This window comes from Leuciscus leuciscus (assembly GCF_965113295.1).
Source record: "Leuciscus leuciscus genome assembly, chromosome: 25".
Lineage (NCBI taxonomy): Eukaryota > Metazoa > Chordata > Actinopteri > Cypriniformes > Leuciscidae > Leuciscus > Leuciscus leuciscus.
In genome coordinates this window covers 28,779,905-28,801,054 of record NC_138724.1, presented here as the reverse complement: position 1 = coordinate 28,801,054, position 21,150 = coordinate 28,779,905, and the positions used below count along the sequence as shown (strand labels likewise).

At 36.3% G+C, this 21,150-nt stretch overlaps 1 protein-coding gene across 1 annotated transcript in view; it reads right to left on the bottom strand.

Moving 5' to 3' along the window:
• slc6a13 (solute carrier family 6 member 13) overlaps nt 1-20,386 on the bottom strand; it is a 29,332-nt gene extending 8,946 nt beyond the window's left edge. The window contains exons 1-8 of the mRNA XM_082160671.1: nt 20,231-20,386; nt 11,883-12,083; nt 9,727-9,861; nt 9,014-9,154; nt 8,846-8,933; nt 7,893-8,025; nt 7,644-7,778; nt 2,647-2,750 (exon numbers count right to left, since the gene is read on the bottom strand). Coding sequence (XP_082016797.1) covers nt 2,647-2,750; nt 7,644-7,778; nt 7,893-8,025; nt 8,846-8,933; nt 9,014-9,154; nt 9,727-9,861; nt 11,883-12,083; nt 20,231-20,237 — 944 coding nt within the window. The 5' untranslated portion in view covers nt 20,238-20,386. The remainder of the gene's footprint in view (nt 1-2,646; nt 2,751-7,643; nt 7,779-7,892; nt 8,026-8,845; nt 8,934-9,013; nt 9,155-9,726; nt 9,862-11,882; nt 12,084-20,230) is intronic.
• Between the last annotated feature and the right edge of the window lie 764 nt (nt 20,387-21,150).

Genomic DNA, 21,150 nt, shown 5'->3' with positions numbered 1-21,150 from the left:
ACACAAAACATCGTGTGTTATGAAAAACTGTCTGCAAGTATTAAAGCAATTTAAAGTGATCAGATTTCAAAGAGTGAAACCACATGGACGTGATGAATCGCAGCGCTGCACATTTCTCAAGTTTAGGACTGTTATATTACTTGCAGTCTGAGATCAGGCCGAGCTACGAGACGCAAACGAGAAAAACATTCGGCAGTCGGCACTATCGCACACTATCACCCACTCTCTATCATCTGTTCTCTATGTACGTAATGTAAAGATTGTATAGATTCACAGAATTGCTATATGTGACCCTGGACCACAAAACCAGTCATTTTTTGAAATTGAGATTTATACATCACATGAAAGCTGAATAAATAAGCTTTCCATTGACGTATGGTTTGTTAGGATAGGACAATATTTGGTCGAGATACAACTATTGAACATCTGGAATCAGAGGATGCAAAAAAATGGAAACATTCAGAAAATCTCCTTTAAAGTTGTACATTTATCTTCACGATTGTGCTGCATTCACTCACAAACATAAATGTTTTATATATTTACGGTAGAAAATTTACAAAATATCTTCATGGAACATGATCTTTACTTAAAGGGGTGGTATAATGCCCTTTTCACAAGATGTAAAATATATCTATGATGTCCCCAGAGTGTGTGTGTGAAGTTTTAGTGCAAAATACCCCACAGATATTTTTATATAGCAAGTTAAAGTTGTCACTTTTTGAGGGTTTGCAAAAACGCACCGTTTTGTGCCTGGCCCTTTAAATGCAAATGAGCTGCTGCAGAGGGCGGGGTTTCAAGAGCTCATGTGTGTTAGCAGATGCTGTTACCTCAAGCAGACACACTAAAATGACATAAACTGTTCTGCCTTTAATGTTAAACGGAGTCAGATAAGGATGGAGAGACTCAAGAAGAAGTGACAACATGTAGAATGCAACAGGACGTCTCTGAATGGTTAGTTGATGAATTTATTTTGCTGATGTGGAGTTAACTATCTTCAATTAGGATATTCTGTCATGATAAATCTATAAATTGCTCATATATGAACTGTTGTGAGATGCACACAGAGTGACTTTCTATTGCATGTGAAAAGATGGATGCTAAAGTTTGAGCTGACTCACAAATGTACTCTTATACAACAACTTTTCCTCTTCTCAACATGGACTGCGTGTTCCCGGGGGCGGGGTTTATGTAAATTCTAGGGTTAGTGATGTCACTAACCCGAGAGGAATGTCGTGTAGTCCCAACCAGCCGTTTGTTGTAGTCCTTTTCTTTAAAAGCAAATATCTCCCTTTGCTTTGAACTTTGAGCGTTGTAACTTTGCAGATGTTGTTTATGCTCAAACAGCAACATTACACACTAACTAAAGCTAGAAAAGTGAAATCACACTCAACCACCCCTTTAATATCCTAATGATTTTTGGCATAAAAGAAAAATCGATAATTTTGACTCATACACTGTATTGTTGGCTATTGCCACAAATATACCCGTGCAACTCGTGACTGGTTTTGTGGGCGGGCCGGTTGCACCAGCTGTGCGTAAGTTTTGACGTACATTTTTTGTTTTGACGTAAATGGACACTAAGTTACGACTTACGCACTTCTAAATATTTTTGCGTTGCACCATTAAACTTAGTTGAAGTGTAACTCCACGTATAAACTAAATATTTACGGCAGCCTCCGATCATGGGTAGTGATTGGAATAAAATATCAGACAGACTGACCTGCATCAATAAGCTCTTCTTTTACCGGACAGACTTCAATTCTTTAGACATATATGATAATGCTGACATTTACACTCGCTTACATTTTAAGAGAGAGAACATTATGTGAAGAGATTACTTTGTTAGCGGCTCTTTAACACGAACCCGTCCTAAACAGCGCGCCGGCGCGTGCATCGGCCCATATTGTGCATGTCAAATATCAGTCATAATCAATAAACGTAATTTCTTATGCTTTTTGTATCAATATTTATTTATTGATCCTTATTTATTTAATTTCAAATCCAGTTTCTGAATGTTATTTAGGCCTACATATAAAAACACTTATGCTATTCATGATCAAGTATCGTATTTAATGGAAACTTATTTTTACCGTTAGTAACGTGAGGCAAAAGAATGAAGGATAAACTGAAATTCACGGCATTTCAACACAACATCTGCTCACGTATTTGAAGGCTGCTATTGGATCATCCAGGCTAAACGTCATATTATGCGACTACGCATTACTTTACGGAGAGCTTACGACTTACTAGCTACGTTCTGCCTTACGAACAAATGGTACAACGGAATAAAGTACAGAGTTAGTTACAAACTAGCTAGTAGTTACTAAGCCTCTAGTGTGGACTTATTTAAGAAAGAACTTATGAACGGCTGGTGCAACCCGACCCTGGGTCACATATAATATCTATATTATCTATCTTGGGTTTGGAACCTAGAATCGACTCTAATTTAGAATTTGGAATCAAATGATTCTAATGAGTCAGTTCTATTACAGTGAATCAATATCATAGTTTACAACTAAATGTGAGGTTTGAAGTGTTTTGTTGTGACTATAGTAAAAGAAACACATCATGTGGTATCTAGTACTGATGTTGAATAGATAATGAACAGAAATGAGAGCTCGTAATGTGTGTGTCGTGTGTCCTCACCTGTAGCAGTTGTTGTTGTATTTGTTGTAGCTTCCGAGCGCGGTCAGGCAACCCAGACAGATCGCGTACGAGAAGAAGATCTGCGTGCCGGCGTCCATCCACACCTCAAAACACAAACACAGATGCTTTTTAAAGCAACTTTAATATATACTGATGAACAGACACATAAATAGAGAAAATAAATGTCCTTATTATTTGTTAGGCATCCATCTCTTATTCTCTTATTGTGCTCTCTAGCTTTCTGGATTCTCATGATTGTTAATTATTTTAATTTTTTTCATTTGTTTTATTTATATTATGTTCAGCACTTTGGGTCTAATGTGTAGTTTTGAACTATTATTATTACATTTTGGGTATTATATAACATATAGATTTTTTATATAAAATATAAAGTATAAATATATAAGTCTAGTATACTTGCCAATTTTGCATTATATAATTAATAAAACATTATACATAATTTAAATTATATACATATACAATTAACATTTTTATTAATTTCATTTTATTTAATATTTTATTTGGGGTTTTATAATAAAAACAATATTTTATATAAAATTATAACTATATATATATAAAAAAATATATAATATAATATAATATAATATAAAAATAAAATAAAATATTTTTTTATTATATATAAAATAAAATAAAAATTCAAATAAATAAAATATTTAATTGCAGGTATTATATAAAATATATATATTTTATGTAAAATGAGATTTCGAATATATATATGTGTGTGTGTGTGTGTGTGTGTGTGTGTGTGTGTGTGTGTGTGTGTGTGTGTGAGACATGATTAGCAGTTTGACTAATTTGGCTTCAGGTAATAAGCTTGAATGGACAAGCTGAAAGACTAGAGCTGTTGTAGGATTCCTGGAGCTTGTGTAACCTATTGTATATTAATCTTAAAGTCCTGAAACGAGTGTAGACATGATCTGGGAAAAACATGCTGACGGTAGTTTTGCAATTAGCTCGTCAATCAAACACTCTGACATCAATCCCAGTGCTTTCTGTTATTCGTAACTTCATTCGTTCACGTGCCGCCACGGGCGATGTGAGATGCACAACGTGACACATGTACTGTACAAGACTGGTGTAATCTCAGGTGAAAATCGTGCATCTAATCACTTAGTTGCTTCTTCATGTGCTCCTGGCTACAGAACTGGTGTTTTTCCACAGGGAAAATTCCTCACACTCCCTTTAAAACCTCACATGTATCACACCAGAAGTGTGCTGAAAACACCACTGATGTCCAAGTGACACACAACCCTTCAAGAATTTCTGACTAACTTCATCAGCCCAATGGCTCTCTCACAATTCCAACCTTTACAGAATTAAAATATGTTATTAATGTCAATCCATGTTGATTTTAAAGGATCTGACCCCATGATGGCCAAGTCTTTGGAGCCACAGATCACCGATTTGACTAATTGTTCACATAAACCCACAAGATTTTGTTGAACTGGACTCATTTTACACATCTAAGACCAAAAACAGCAACGGTTATCTCTCAAAATCCAACTAAACATGTCAGAATTGACCAAAAAGATGTTTATTATGCATTTTTATTTGAGGCTGAAGTCAACAAATCTATCCTATAACATTTTACAGAATTATGAATGGGTTATGAATTTCGATTCATGTTGATTTTAAAGAATCTGACCCATTATAGCCAAGTTCATGTAAACTCACAAGAATTTGTTGAATTTTTATACATCTACGCCCAAAAAAAGTCAATGGTTTATGTCAAAATCCAACCAAACATGTCAGTATTGACCAAAAAGATGTTTATTATGCATTTTTATTTGAGGCTGAAGTCAACAAATCTATCCTATAACATTTTACAGAATTAAAATGGCTTATAAATGCCACTTTGTAAACAATCTGATGCTCAAGTTTTTAAAGACATAGATTACCGATTTGACAAACTGTTTATATTTCTGGTTGAAGGTTTCATTGATTTTGGCCTCATTTGTATATCTAAGAACAAAAGCAAATCCAACATTTACAGAATTATGAATGGGTTATGAATGTCGATTCATGTTGATTTTAAAGAATCTGACCCATTTATAGCCAAGTTCATGTAAACCCACAAGAATTTGTTGAATTGTTATACATCTACGACCAAAAAAAGTCAATGGTTTATGTCTCAAATCCAACCAAACATGTCAGTATTGGCCAAAATAGTTTTATAATTAGACTGACCGATAATCGGTTTTACCGATATTTTCCCTGATGTTTGAGCATTTTTTCTTAATCGAGTATCGGTTTTGTTTTATCGGATTCATCGATAAATGGTGATAATCCGTCAAGTCCTGCTCCAATTAATCTTTTATTTAAGAGACATCTTAGTGACTTTATTTTTAATTTGCACTCTTTCAAACTCCATTATTTATTGATATAAATGTGTTTTGTTATGAATGCAAGGAGGCAGTGAAATTACAGTATAGAAAATAAGAGTTAGAACAGTTTTGTTCAGTTCAGTGCTGTTAAATCTGTCAAAAACAGCAATAATATATATATCGGTTCTGTATATCGGTTATCGGGCATATAAACATGCAAATAATCACAATCGTTATCGGTTATAAAAAAGTCAATATCGGTCGATGTCTATTTCAACATGAAATCTTTTTGAATATCCTATAACACTTTACAGAATTAAAATACATTATGAATGCCAGTTTTAAACAATTTGAGCCATGATACTTAAGTTTTAGAAGCCTTAAATCGCCAATTAACCAACTTTGTCCAACCGTTTACTTTTCTAACTGAAGATTTCATTAACGTTGGCCTCATTTGTATACATTTAAAGCCAAAATATGTCTAAACAGCCATGGGTATCTCTCAAATCCAACTCTTGCAGAATTAAAATGGGTTATGAATGTCGATTCATGCTGATTTTAAAGTGTATGATCCATTATGCTCAAGTTTTTGAGCCTTAGATCACTGATTTGACCAACTTTGTACAACCGTTTTCCTTTCTAGCTGAAGGTTTTTATACATTATCCTCGTTTTTAAACATCTAAGAGCAAAAAATGTTTCTGAAATGCAGCCAAACATGCTCGTATCGACCAAAAAGAGGTTTTAATTCTTTTCCATCTGAGGCTGAAGACAAAATTAAATCTTGCTGAATATCCTATAACACTTTACAGAATTAAAATGGCTTATGAATGCCACATTTAAACAATTTTAACCAAGTTTTAGAAGTCTTAGATCGCCAATCAACCAACTTTGGCCTCATTTGTATACATTTAAAGCCAAAAGATGTCAAAACAGCTATGGGTATAAAATTGTCTTTAATTAGCCACATTTTTATGCCTCTAAGTTGAAACGACGTCAACTCAACCAATGCTATCTCTCAAATCCAACCAAAAATGCTCGTGTCGCTATACATAGATTTTCCAGAAGAGGTTTTAAGCGGTTCTTTCCGACGTTAAGGAATGCTGGGATACATCTGGGTGGCCGTGTCATGGCCTGTTCTCAGATATCACGTGGGTTTGGGGGTCTTCTTGTGACGCAGATGAGAAAATCGGATCAAAGGTCAAACGCACAGATGGACGCAATCAAAGAAGGACAGAAAACAACGTTCCCCTGCTGGGCGTCCTGCCCCGGGCCACAACTAGCACCTGGGTAGACAAATCACGTGACCTTTCGACTCGAGACACTGAGTGTTTAAGAGAAAACAATGCGCTTGCAGAATTACAAAACACACTTGTGGACTCAATATTCCCATTGAACACAAATACGATTTTTCAAACCTAAACTTTTGGTCTGCACTGTCATTTTGCAAGTGATGAAATTAATTAAAGTGCCTCTGTTACGCTGTTTTAAAGGTTCATAATTTAGTTTTGGATCTCCTGTAATAGGTTCACCTGCATCCAAGGTCAACAAACTCTTTAATATTCTCATTATATACATTGCAGCATCAGCTCATTTCAAGAGTCTGAAACGCTTCGTTAGAAGATTCAGTCTCTCTAAACCCCTCCTTTCCGAGAGCTTGCTCTGCTCTGATTGGTAAGATGGCACAGTCTGTTGTGATTGGTCTGCTCTGCTCTGATTGGTCAGATGACCCAGTCTGTTGCGATTGGTCTACTCTGCTCTGATTGGTTAGATGGTCCAGTCTGTTGTGATTGGTCAATTACTTACAGCATGTCTCGGAATCAAAATGCCTAAAACCATATCTAAATTTCAGTGATACGAACAGTAATGATGGCGTAGGTTTTTCCGTACCAATTCCAGCACGAGTCTCATCCTTTTGAAGTGCATCAAAGTGGATTCGCAGAAAATAGCGTCTTCTCGACATGAACAACATGAACCAAACCCTTCCAGTCTCAGCTAAAACTACAGTGTTTGAGGGGCAAAGCAGACGCTGTTCACCACCAGCCAATGAAGATCAGAGTCTGGCATTATACAAATGTGTTACTTTGTTACGTAGGAAAGTAAAAGTAAGTGAGACTGGAATTACTGACAAGTCGAATTTGATCTTTATAACTATACATATTCACTTTTATATGTTTTTGTGTTTTGTAGGACCTTTTATATTCACGAACAGCTAGATTACACACTACATGTAAGGTAATATTCGGAAAAGCACAATGGGGCACTTAAAATTTTAATTATATTAAAAATTATAATAAAATAATATCAAATAATTAAATGTATCTAAATATGCAGAGCCTGTTCTCCACAAGCTTGTATATTTAAGTTCAGTAATTTCACTTTAATGACAATTAATAGGTAATTTTCATTGCCATTAAAGTGAAATAAGTGAACATAAACATACAAGCTTGATAAAAATGATCATTTCAGATGGCACTTAGAGGCTTTTGCATCTTAAGTCTTCATATATATAATTAAATATTACAATAACAAAAGTATTAAATAATGGTAATGTAAGTATAATGTCTGAACGAGGTCAAACAGTTCCTTTCTAGTCATGACAAGTAGAATTTACATGTCAGAATTGCAGTAATAAAGATGAAAAGCTGCGATACCTGCGGGTCCGCTAACCTTCCCAGGTCGGGATAAAGGTAGAACTGGATCCCACGGGACGCTCCTGGCAGCGTGACTCCTCTGATCAGTAAAATCAGCAGCATCGCATACGGGAAGGTCGCAGTGAAGTACACCACCTGTTGGGGGACAGCAAAACATAAAGGCACATTATTTTCAAAGTCTGCTTTATAATTTTAATGAACTGATGGGGCAAAACTTGAAAGAAACCAACAGGTTTTTTGCACATGTACCTTGCCGGTGGATTTGACTCCTTTCCAGATGCAGAAATAACACATAACCCAGGCCAACAGCAGACAGAGGACCAGATCCCAGTGCAGCGTTCCCATCTCCTCCATCCCAGAGGAGATCCGTAAAACCCTCCGTCTACAGAGACACAGACAAATCAGCTGGAGTCTCCTTCAAATCACGCTTTCTTGGGCAGTTGGACAAGTTTCAGGATCAGGTGGCATAAACTTGGAATAGTTAGCCTGCTAGAAAGCAGGTTTTGCTGATTTTCCAATAAAAGCTTGCTTCAAAGAATGGACAAGTTTATGTTTGATTTATCCTTAATTTTAAAGTCAAGAAAATTGAAGGTATTCAAGCAAAACATGTTTGAAGAAATGCAACAAAAAAAAAGCTTAAAGGAACACGCCGACTTTTTGGGACTTTAGCTTCTTCACTGTATCCCCCAGAGTTAGATAAGTCCATACATACCCTTCTCATCTCCGTGAGTGCTGTAACTCTGTCTGACGCACCCACCGCTAGCCTAGCTTAGCACAAAGACTGGAGGTAAGCGGCTCCAGCTAGCATACTGCTCCCAATAAGTGACAAAATAATGCTAGCTGGAGCCGTTTACCTCCAGTCTTTGTGCTAAGCTAGGCTAGCGGTGGGTGTGTCAGCTAAAGCTAAAGTGCCAAAAAGTCGGCGTGTTCCTTTAAAGCCAAAGTAGCTTGACATCTGAGGTATTCTGAGATCTAAAAAGTAAAAACAGCCCCATCTAACAGGGAACGTTCTTCCAGGAACATTAATAGAACGTTCATTCAAAGTGATCTGTTCCTGGAATGTTTTCTTTTAAATGTCACATGTTTTAGAATGTTCAAAGAACATTCAAAAGTAACATTCCAATAATGTTTGCACAATGATGAAATGGAATATTAGAGTAAGAAAGAAGATGCAGGACATTGAAGAAGCTCGTAAAACTTACTCCCAAAACTCGATCACGGGCGATGTTGCGTTTTCAAGGTGACTTTGGTCAATGGAATCATTTCGTCTTTGGAATTCCATGCAGGAATCTGTGGAAAACAACAGGAATCTCAGGATTGTTGTTCTGGATCTATGCATTTCTGGAATGATAACATGACTCATACGTCACCTGTGTTCCAGGTGTTGTTGCAGGACGACCACGGCAGATCCCAGGTGAAGGAGAAGGACAGATAAAATATTCCCCAGGCCAAAACTATGATATAGTAGAAGTTCAGCAGAGCCACAATCACCTGAGTGGCGTATCCGATGCCTACAGTCGAGAAAGACCGATCGTGAGTGACATCAGGCTCCCATCATGAGTCACTTCATGATTTTTAAATAGAATCAAAATCAGTGTTTTTAGAGCAAACTAAAACAACTAAAATCATTTTCTCTAATTGAAATAAAGCTGGAATAAAAAATAATAAAAAATTAAAAATATAATTTGAAAAACTTAAACTTGGGAAACCGAAAAGAAAATTGGAAATGTTGCCCTGTAACTGTAATAAAATAAGTTTGGTTAAAGTACTAAAACTACTTAAATTAAAACTGAAACAAAAAAATAATTATTATATTTTTGGATAAAAAACAAAAGGCAAAAGCACATAAAACGCACATAAAACAAATTTCACAAATAATTATGAAGAAACGGCATTGAATTAAAACTAAATAAAATATTTTCTTGTATTCCAATAATCTGTTTTATTTACAAAATTCAATTTATTTTTTTACAGTGTATCGAACAGCAAAAAAACATAGAATTTTTCATTGCTTATTGAAATCTTCAAATAACTAACATGTGGAGTCATATTGAAAGGGTTCAGATGAGAACTGATGCCTGACCTTCAAACAGCGGGCTGATCTTCCTCCAGCATGTGATTCCTCCCTGGCTGGTGAACTGACCCAGAGAGATCTCCAGGAAAAACACGGGAATGCCGCAGGTGAAGAGGAAGATCAGGTAAGGAATGAAAAACGCACCTGGAAGAGGATAAAGACATCGATCATGAGGAGAATCTGAGCAGTTTGAGACTCTAGAGGAAGAACGTGTGTGATTACTGCACAGTAAAAAACCTTGGGTTATTCTTTTAACCCAACCGTTGGTTTACGCATGTTGGGTCATTATGTTGGGTTATCTTTCAAATGTGTTGGGTCATTTGTTATTTTTAACCCAACAATATTAAGTGAGTGCATGGGCTCTTTTTCTCAGGAGAAACATCTGAGAATCTGAAGACTTCAGCAGCGAACGTTCGAAATGTTCCCAAAGGCCCAAACGTCTCTGTATGGACACACGCTATGAGCTGATCAAACAACAGCTGTGACCTTTCACCTTCTGAACTGGTAACACTTTCATCAGGCCAACTGTTGGATCAATAGGTCAGTTTCACAAACACCTGGCAAACGTTAAAAGCATTCGGGATCTAGACTGTGTGTCGAACTTTATCAAAACCTATAGGATCCTCTACACCGCTATACGCTTTACAAACCGGTTTAGAGAAACACAGTGTAGAAAAAAGTTATAATAAATACATTTACAAATAAATAAATACATTTGATTAAAATAAATAATTGAAAATAAATTGATAAAAAAATTATATTAATCAAGATTAAATTTTTATTTTATTTAAATACATAAATAAATATTACATTATTAAATCTGATTTCAATAAATAAATTTATTAAAATGAATACATATATTTATTAATATTAAAATATAAAAATAAAGGAATACAATTTGATTAAAAATAAATAAATAAAGATTAAAATACATAACATCTGATTTAAATAAATAATAAATTAATATATGTGATTTAAATAAATTGACTGATTAAAAAAAAAAAATTTTGATTTAAATAAATAATGTAAATAAATTGTATTATAAATGTAATAATAATTAAATGTATTATTTATTTACATTTAAATTTTTAAATAAATAGTACATCTAACAGTACAATAGTGTAACAATAGAACAATAATAGCAAAATAAATAAAATTCGATTTAAATAATAAATATATACATAATACATCTAACAGTACAATAACTAAATATTTAAAATAATAAAAATAATATTTTAACATTTATAATAGAGTATTAATTCGATCTTTATTCATGAATATATATATCTGCTTTTTTCCACATTGATGATCACACTTGTGGTCCGTGGCATCCGAAAGATCTATTTTTATGTTAGATAATCTGATATATTTAAGTTAAGTGAGTCTGGATGTAAAGCAGGGAAGCGTTCAGACACGTCCCACATTCTCTCTTCTCTTCAGTGACTGGATAAACTCTCTTTCTCCCAGAGGTGTGTTAATGAGTCAGGGATTCTCCGGTTACACAAGACTTCAATCAGCACTAACACTGGACTGATGTAACACTGTTTACCTGCTAAATCTCCGAAGAGTGAATCATAAAAGCTGATGGTGCAACGTCACACACATGAACTGCTGAGACCTTATCTGATTATATCTGTCGGGACATGTACCATGATAATATATTCATATATTTTTAGACATTTATCATAGTAATGGTATGTTTTTAGACACATGCCATGATAATACCTTACTATTTTAGACATGTACCATGGTAATACCACATTTGTGAACAAGTACCATTACATTGTAATGTCATGTTTTTGGACATGCACCATGATAACACTTTGTTTTTTGGACATATACTATGTATACTGTTTTTGACATGTACCATGATAAATAATATGCTTTTGGACATGTATCATGTTACAGTAATACCAATTTATGTACCATGATATTTATATGGAACTCCAATGTACTTCCTAAAATACCTTGGTAGTACTATGGTACTTTTTGATGAATTTTTGTAATAATGGTAATACTATATTTTATATAGCGATGTACCATGGCATAATGTGGATTTTTGGACATGGTATCATAGTAACACTATGTTTTTGCACATGCATGCAAGTATTTTTTGAGGCACATGATTATTATTCAGTATCAGTCATTTTTTTGGGCCTCCTCACCTCCACCGTTCTTATAGCAGAGATACGGGAAGCGCCACACGTTTCCCAGTCCGATGATTTCTCCGGCCACCGAGAGGATAAACTCCAGCTTGTTGCTCCACTGTCCTCGTTCTGTCATCTTCACCTCGGCGTGCGGGACGATCTCCAGCGGACGGTTCAGCCCGTTAGACGGGTCCATCTTGGTCGCGATCTCTTTCTCTCCTGTAGAAATATAAAAGCTATTTTGAAGAAACTCGTGACTGCTATGATGTGATCGGGTCAATAGTAGCACTGTTTAATGCAGTTATAATCACATGCAATTAATCATTCGTGGTACTGTCAGGACCACTAGTATCATCAAATATGATTGACAATTAGCATACAGTGTGGATTGACGGTATGGTTCTGTTCTGGGCGAGAACTCCCAGTGCATCCGTACAGCAATAACCCCACTTAGGGTAAACAGAACAGAACCAACATGAATGTACGCAGATATCATTAATTCAAGATTTTAAAGTACGACATAATTTGAGAATTAATTCTGATTCAGGGGGAGCCAGAATGCCAAATCCTGACTGACGAGAGGTGGATCTGGGGAGGGAGGAGGGTGATTCGCTCCTGAGAAACGCGATAGCTGCTGATAATACTGAAGGAGCTTATGAATACACTGAGAGGTGTCGTAATCCTATAGGTAGATGTTTATCAGCTGAGAGTCACTAACATGCTTGACTAACATGACCTGCCAGAACTGACGCTACGCTTGATTTATTTTGATCAATGAATGGTGTAATTAATTCAAACTAAATCTTTTAAACGATTGACAGCAGTGTTTTCATTCAAGACCCAAAGTTATTATCTGGTAAAACATGAAGATGCGAGGCCCGAAAAACACACCCATTCAGACCAGATCCTTTCATAAACCAGTCTGTGCACAAAAGCCTGGCTGTTTGTGTACGCGTTGTGAACCCACTCAATTCCATGCATATTATTGCATGTTTTGTCATGATATCTGTAACCGTTGCATTCAGAAGCCACAAAACAACTGATCTGTTATGGCTTAATACAAATGCAGCATGTGAAAAAACTCACAAGGACATAAAGGCCCTTCACTGACCTTAATATAAAATACATGTGGGCTTAAAAAACACTCACATTGCAACACCTTTGCAAAGCAACACACAAAAAACTCTTAGAGTAGAATGCTTTTGCAACTGCATAGCAATATTTTGACTCAAGACTCCTTAACAACCACATAGCAACACCCTAGCAACAGCATAGCAACATAATAAAAACACTCAGGACTCCTTAACAACAACATAGCAACACCCTAGCAACACACAAAACAATACTTACCGTTGAATGCTTTTGCAATTGCATAGCAACATGTCAAAACACTCAATACTCCTTGACAACTACATAGCAACACCCTAGCAACAGCATAGCAACATAATAAAAACACTCATGACTCCGTAACAACCACATTGCAACACCCTAGCAACTGTGTAGCAACATGTTAAAACACTCAAGACTCCTTAACAACCACATAGCAACACCCTAGCTACTGCCTAGCAACATGCAAAACAACACGCACTGTAGAATGATTTTGCAACTGCCTAGCAACATGTTAAAACCCTCAAGACTGCTTAACAACCACTTTGCAACACCCTAGCAACTGCATAGCAACATGTTAAACACTCAAGACTCCTTAACATCCACATAGCATCCACCTCAGTAACTGCATAGCAACATGTTAAAAACACTCAAAACACCTTAATATTCACATAACAACACCCTAGTAACTGCATAGCAATATGTTAAAACACTCAAGACTCATTAACATCCACATAACAACACCCTAGCAACTGTATAGCAACACACAAAACAACTCTTACTGTAGAACGCTTTTGCAATTGCACAGCAACATATTAAACCCCTCAAGCCTCCTTAAAAACAACATAGCAACACCTTAGCAACTGCATAGTAACATGTTAAAAAACACTCAGAAGACCTTAGCAATGACATAGCAACACCTTAGCAACAACATAGCAAGACACAAAACAACTCTTACTGTAGAATGCTTTTGCAGCTGCATAGCAACATGATAAAAACACTCAAGGCTCCTTAACAACCACATAGAAAACTGGAAAGCAACATGTTCCAAAAACACTCAGGACACCTTAGCAACTGCATAGCAACACACTCAAATGGCACTCAGGACAGCAAATATGTAAAAATTACTATGCATTACATGTTATGTAAATGATGACAGAACTCACTATCCCGTTCTAGAGAGCATTACTGGAGACAGCATCACATGACCCAATGCATGCCATGATAGTGACAGATCACACGAGCATTGTGGGATCCAGCTACCCAACACCCAGCACTGCTGAAAAGACTCTCTCTGTGTGCGAAACAGAAGACTCCCTCACTGTGTTCATATCTGTCAGCTTATATTAACGAGTCGGACTCATCTGTGCGTTTCAGTAGTACAAATCAAAGACATTAAACAGTTCTGTCATCATTTAGCCGTAATGGCTTTCCTTCTTACGTGGAACACAAAAGGAGATGTTTTGCTGAATGTCCAGGCTATTGTACATCCAGTGAAAGAACTTTTTTGTCGTTGTTTTAAATACATTTCAGCACTTTTTCACTGAACTTTGTACCCTGAACAACTCTTGGTGTGAGTCCTGAAACAAAACCAGCTTCAACAACTGTAAAAAAATTATTAGCATTATTTGTAATCACAACTTTTTTTATCTTTTGTCAAATCAACTTAGATAATTAATGTGGTTCAGATAACATCATATTTTGAGTTTCTATTGATTAAACCAATCTCCTTCATTGCACTAACTCAATTGTTTAATTTCAATGAACTTCAATGCCTTTTTAAGGCAACCAGGTAACTTACTTTTTTAAGTAAAACCAACAATAAGTTTTTACAGTGAAGGAACCAGAATATCCAAAGTTAATCAGAAGGACAAAACTCTGTTCAACATGCATGAGGTTTCAAACATGCTGGACGTCCCGCAGAGTCAGAGGCCTTGAGAATGTGCTCTTTTTCTTTTGCAGAAACAGGAGGGGGAAGTGCCAGTGTCACAGTCGTCAGTGAAAACCGAACAGCATTACCAGACTGGTATAAATAGACGCTTGCATTAACAAGACACCTGAAGGAATGAAGGACTGGCAGCATGAGGCAGAACAGACTTCTGGTTTGTTTGGTAGATGAGGCGGTTTGATCTCAGTTTACTGACGTTTTCACACGGCCAGAGATGAGATCACACAGTAGTCCTATAGAGATGAGCTTCTGAGGGCCGTTTGCCCCTTAGGACGGAAAAGTGACAAACAAATCTCAATTGTTTCTCAATAATATTAGAAGGAGAGCAAAGAGACATTCTGTTTAAGTCTCCTGATTGTTCTCCTTAGAAAAACACCACAACTGACCGCAAAACTTTCATAGAATAGAAAATAGAAATGCTTCTCCTCAGTGGTACACGCTTGCATAAAACATACAGAACCATACAAACATATAGGACAAGAATCTTTTTTAAAAATATAAATATTCTACCCTGGAAATCCAGAGTTCTCGCGAGAGCACAAGTTGAATTTGCTCAGCGAGTTTACTCTGGCGTCGAGTAATGATGCTCATTAAATATGCCCTTGTAGCCGAGCTGCACCAATCACATCGGGTTATCTGATATAGGCGGAGCTAAACAGAAGACGACAACGCTGTGACGTCGAAGTCATTAGTAAACATTGCAAGATGGATGAACACCAGTTGTTTGAAACGGCTTTGGCCGCCACAATGAACGAGTTAGACTTGGCTTTTTATCTAAAAGAGGAACAGAAGACGCCGCTCGAATCCTTCCTTTGCAAGAAGGGAGTTTTTGCTGTTTTGCCGACCGGATACGGCAAGAGTCTAATCCACCAGTTAGCTCCGCTGGTAGCTAAGCAATAACTTCTTGTGATTGGTCGTAGTGTTATCCAATTGCGTGCAGTGAGATTTTCAAATGCATGCTTGGTGCCGCCCCTCGAGCTGGGCGAGTTTCATTAGTCGACGCCGGACCATTAATCTTTCAGATTTAGATCTGGATTTCCAGGCAATAAATATTCAGTAAAAAGCCGTGATATTATTGCACAGCCCCATAACTTAATATGTATATTCCCCCCATTATAAATTCTGATGTATTTCAGAATAGATCTAAAAAACATGTCAAATCATGCTCAGATTTTCTACAATACCAAACTCTGCATTCAAAACAGATTTATGCTGGGGGAAAAAACTCTTTAGTATCTCAATTGTTTCTCCAAGACCTCAAAGAGATTGAATAGAGACCAAATTGAGTTTCTGCTTCTCAGATTGTTCTCTTTTAGAAAAAACCAAGTAACCCCTTTATACTTTAGGATTGATCTCAATAATGTCTCAAACTCTGCTCAGATTTCCCAAAGGTACAGTAACAAAGGAAAGAAGAACGGCACATAGATCTCTTTAATATCTCAACTGTTTCTGGACACTTTAATCAAATTAAACGGAGAGAAAATGGACTTGCTGAAGTCTCCTGCTTCTCAGATGTTTCTCCTGAGGAAAAACGCCCACTAATCTCATATATATAATCTCTAGCATTTCAAAAGAGATCTCAGAAGAAGTGCTCAGAATTCCCAAAGATACAAAAGTTAGGAAGAGCGATGCACAGATCTCTTTAATATTTCCACTGTTTCTCCTAGACAGCAATGAGATGCTGTTTCTCAAATGTTTCTCATGAGAAAAGAACCAGTTAATCTCATAAATATCATCTGCAGGATTTTAAAAGAGAAGATTTCTCAGATTTCTCAAAGATACCAAAGAAAAACTCAACATAGACTGTTTCTCGTTCACCAATAAGACACAAAACGACCCGCTGAAGTCTCCTGCTTCTCAGATGTTTCTCATGAGAAAAGAACCTGTTAAAGGGGTGGTTGATTAACTTTTCTAGCTTTAGTTAGTGTGTAATGTTGCTGTTTGAGAATAAACAACATCTGCAAAGTTACGACGCTCAAAGTTCAAAGCAAAGGGAGATATTTGCTTTTAAAGAAATCGCTTTTTAAGGACTACAACAAACAGCTGGTTGGGACTACACGAGCTTCCTCCCGGGTTAGTGACATCACCAACCCTAGAATTTAAATAAACCCCGCCCCCAGGAACACGATTTATTGATTATCAAGACAAAATATGCTAATCAATGACTAGAAGATAACTACACATCAGCTTCATAAATTCATCAACTAACCATTCAGAAATGTTGCTTCTACATGTTGTCACTTCTTCTTGAGTCTCTCTATCTTTCTGATTCCGGTTTGAACATAAAAGGCTAAAAGTTTTTGAAATTTTCAGTGCGTGTGTGTGTGTGAAGTAATCTAAGCTGCTAGGGACACAAGCTCTTGAAGCTCCGCCCACTGTGCCGGGAGCAGCAGCTCATTTGCATTTAAAGGAACAGACACAAAACAGTGTGTTTTTGCTCACCCTCAAAAAGTGACAACTTTAACATGCTATATAAAAATATCTGTGGGGTATTTTGAGCTAAAACTTCACATACTCACAAATCAGAGATTTATTTCACATCTTGTGAAAAGGGCATTATACCACCCCTTTAATCTCACATATATAATTTACAGAGTTTCAAGAGATCTAAAAATGGCTAGAACTCTGCTCACATTGCCCAAAGATACCAAATAAAATCTCAACATAGATCTCCTTAATGTCTCATCTGTTTCTCCTAGACATAAATAAACGCAAACGGACCAGCTGAAGTCTCCCTCCCGCTTCTCCTGAGGGAAAAACCCTGCTAATCTCACATATATCATCTCTAGAGTTTCAAGAGATCTCAAATGTCTCAAACTCTGCTCAGAATTTCCAAACATGCAAAAGGAAAGAAGAACGGCACATATATCTCTGTGATCTCAACTGTTTCTCCAAGACAGCAATGAGCTTAAAATGGCGAGCAAATGGACTTCAAAAGAGATCTCAGAAATGTCTCCAATTCTGCTCAGATTTCCCAATGATACCAAAAGAAAATACGAACTCCACGTAGATCACTTTAATATCTCAGCTGTTTCTCCCCCGACACATATGAGATGAAACCTGACCTTTTGAAGTCTCCTGCTTCTCAGTTGTTTCTCCTGAGAAACCGATTCTACTAATCTCACATTTTTCATAACTAGAGTTTTTAAAAGAGATCTCAAAAATATCTCAAACTGTACTCAAGATAATAAAGTCGGCACTCAAAAGTGTCTCAAAATTATCTCAAAATCTCACGAGCTATGAAAGAGCAACATCTGAGCAATAAAATGTGTGACATCCGACTACGATTTGGAGTATGATAAGTAAGCTCTCGATGCAGGTAGATACTTGCAGGACGAATGAAAACGCAGTCTTTACAAAAGCTCACTTGAATCTCTGCCAGCTCAATAAATCTCTCAACTTGCTGACACAAAGCTGGAACTAACATGCAAAATGATCATCAAATAATCCTCATATTACGGCGCAGTCAATGTGGGGCCAAACGCCACAGGAGCGTTCATATATCACACGCATGTGTCATTTAAGATCTTCAGATTTGGCAGCTTATTATGTGGATTCTTCACTATTGAACTGATTTGTAAACATTTATCTCATGGGTGTAGCTGTTAACAATCAACTAATTGAAATGAATGAGTTTAATTTGTGCTTTTGCGGCTCATTGTTCAATTATACGAGCAGAATAACATATGTTGTGATGGGGTGTGTGGAAAAAATCTGAACATGCAAGTGGGAAAATCCCAAAGGAATGAACTGCATAGCTGAAAAGGTCTACATATATCACACAGTGGCAGATTTGTGTAGATTCACGACTGAAATTCCTCATGCATCTGCATTCGTTTTGACCACCTTTTTTTACACAAAGTGAAAAAAAATGAATTGCACATTTAGAATTAATGAAGGCAATTTATTGTTCTTCTTTTAGCATGTTCAAAAGTTTAGACACACTATTGTTACGATGCTCATGATTTTACAACATTATGATCTAACAGCTTGAAATATGAAGTAATTCTATAAGTATAAAATAAAATAATTTTTTTTTAATGTTTTTGAAAGAATTACACTCAACAAGGCTGAATTTATTTGATAAAAAATACAGTAAAACTGTGAAACATTATTACAATTTAAAATAAGTGTTTTCTATGTGAATATACAGTAAAGTGTAATTTATTCCTGTGATCAAAGCTGAATTTTCAGCATCATTACTCCAGTCTTCAGTGTCACATGATCCTTCACAAATCACTCTAATATGATGATTTGATGCTCAAGAAACATTTATGATTATTATCAATGTTGAAAACAGTCGTGCTGCTTCATATTTTTGTGGAAACCCTAATAAATGTTATTTTTCAGGATTGTTTGATGAATGGAAGTCCAAAAGAACAGCATTTATTTAGTCTTTACTGTCACTTTTGGCCAATTGAATGCATCATTGATGAATAAAATTAGCCTGTTAATTTCTTACTGGCTCCAAACTTTTGAACAGTAGTGCAAATCGTGCATACAAAATGTCATTATAAAACTAATATTTTAGTGAAGGAAAAGCATCATGAATTGCTCATCACACACTTCAATGGTGTTTAAAAGCATTTCAGGATGAATGAGAAAAAAGTTGGAATCTAGACAAACAAGAAGCTTGAATATAAAAGAGCTGTTTTACATGCTTTGCTCCCAAACTTTCAGAGTTTTAGTGACTTCGCTATTATTCTAAAATGCAAATAATAAGCAAATTGGGTAACACTTTACAATAAGGTTCATTACTAATACTCATAACTAACATGAACTAACCATGAGCAACACATTTGTTACAGTATTTATTAATCTTTGTTAATGTTAGTTAATAAAAACACAGTTGTTCATTGTTTGTTCATGTTAGTTCACAGTGCATTAACTAATGCTAACAAATACAACCTTTGATTTTGATAATGTATTAGTAAATGTTGAAATTAATATGAACTAAGATGAATTAATGCTGTAGGAGTATTGTTCATTCTTAGTTCATGTTAACTAAGGTAGTTAACTACTGTTAGGCTAACTAATGAACCTTATTGTGAAGTGTTACCCCCCAAAAAAGTCAATAAGGAAAGATAGAAGCACTTCCACACTCCTGACAGAGCCGTGCACGACACAACTGGAACAACAATCAAGTTGCATGCTCATTGAAAATATATTCCAACTATTTATGAAGTAAAAGATGTCAAAAAATGTTTGTGACACTACAAACTACTTCTGGTTTTGATAAGAATCTACACAAACATGCATGCGTTACTCTGAGTAAACATGACAACGCACAAGAAAATCTGATCAAACTCACCCTTCATCAGGATGTTGCAGGGCAAGTGTCCTGTATATTGTCAGGTTTTGCTCTATAATGTGAAGGTTTTCTGGTTTGGTGAATCCCGTCAGTCAGTCCGTCCTGGATGGTCTAAGTCCAACTCCTCCCTCTCGCTCCCATTCACAAAACACTGAGACCGTGAGGCTTTGACGGATTGCATAACGCGCTCTCTCTCTCTCTCTCTCTCTAACATTCACTCGCTCTCTCTCTCTCTCTCTCTCTCTCTCTCTCTCTCTCTCTCTCTCTCTCTCCACTGAAGGACACCAGAGAAAGGAAACATTATGGCTCGGTCTCAAAAGACCACCCGGATCACACCAGCTTCTCAACAAATGAACAAATGGGGTTCAGACTGAAACTCTACAGAGGATCATGGGACATATGCTCATAAATTGGTTAAAAGCAGGCATGTTTTCATGTTGTATAAGAGACTTTTCTATTGGGATTTCTATTTTCTATTCCATATAAAGATATCAGTATTTTTTTTTAGCCATTTTGCTAGAACTGCATGATTACACCACCCCCCTGTGGTGAAACTCAAGCTTTTAATGTTGTTTATGTGTCTATGTGGTGTTTTTAATACGCTTTAAGACAAACCATGTGTAAATTCATAAGTCGACAGCATTGCTGAGTATTTTCTCCTTAAAACTGCAGTGAACCAAAGACAGTCTCAAAGGTTTGAAATCGCTGGTGTTTCTGACGTCACAAACTACCTTGTAACCAATCAGATCAACGTGTGATCGTCAACCAGTGGATCTCTGAGCTGAGTGAGTGAGTGGAGGCGGGGCTCATTTGCATATTCATAGAACCGCGTATACTAAATGAGGCAAGGGTGTCGAGTTACATTCAAGACATTTTAAGGCAAGAGGAATTTTTTTCAAGGAAAAAACGTCTAAATATGT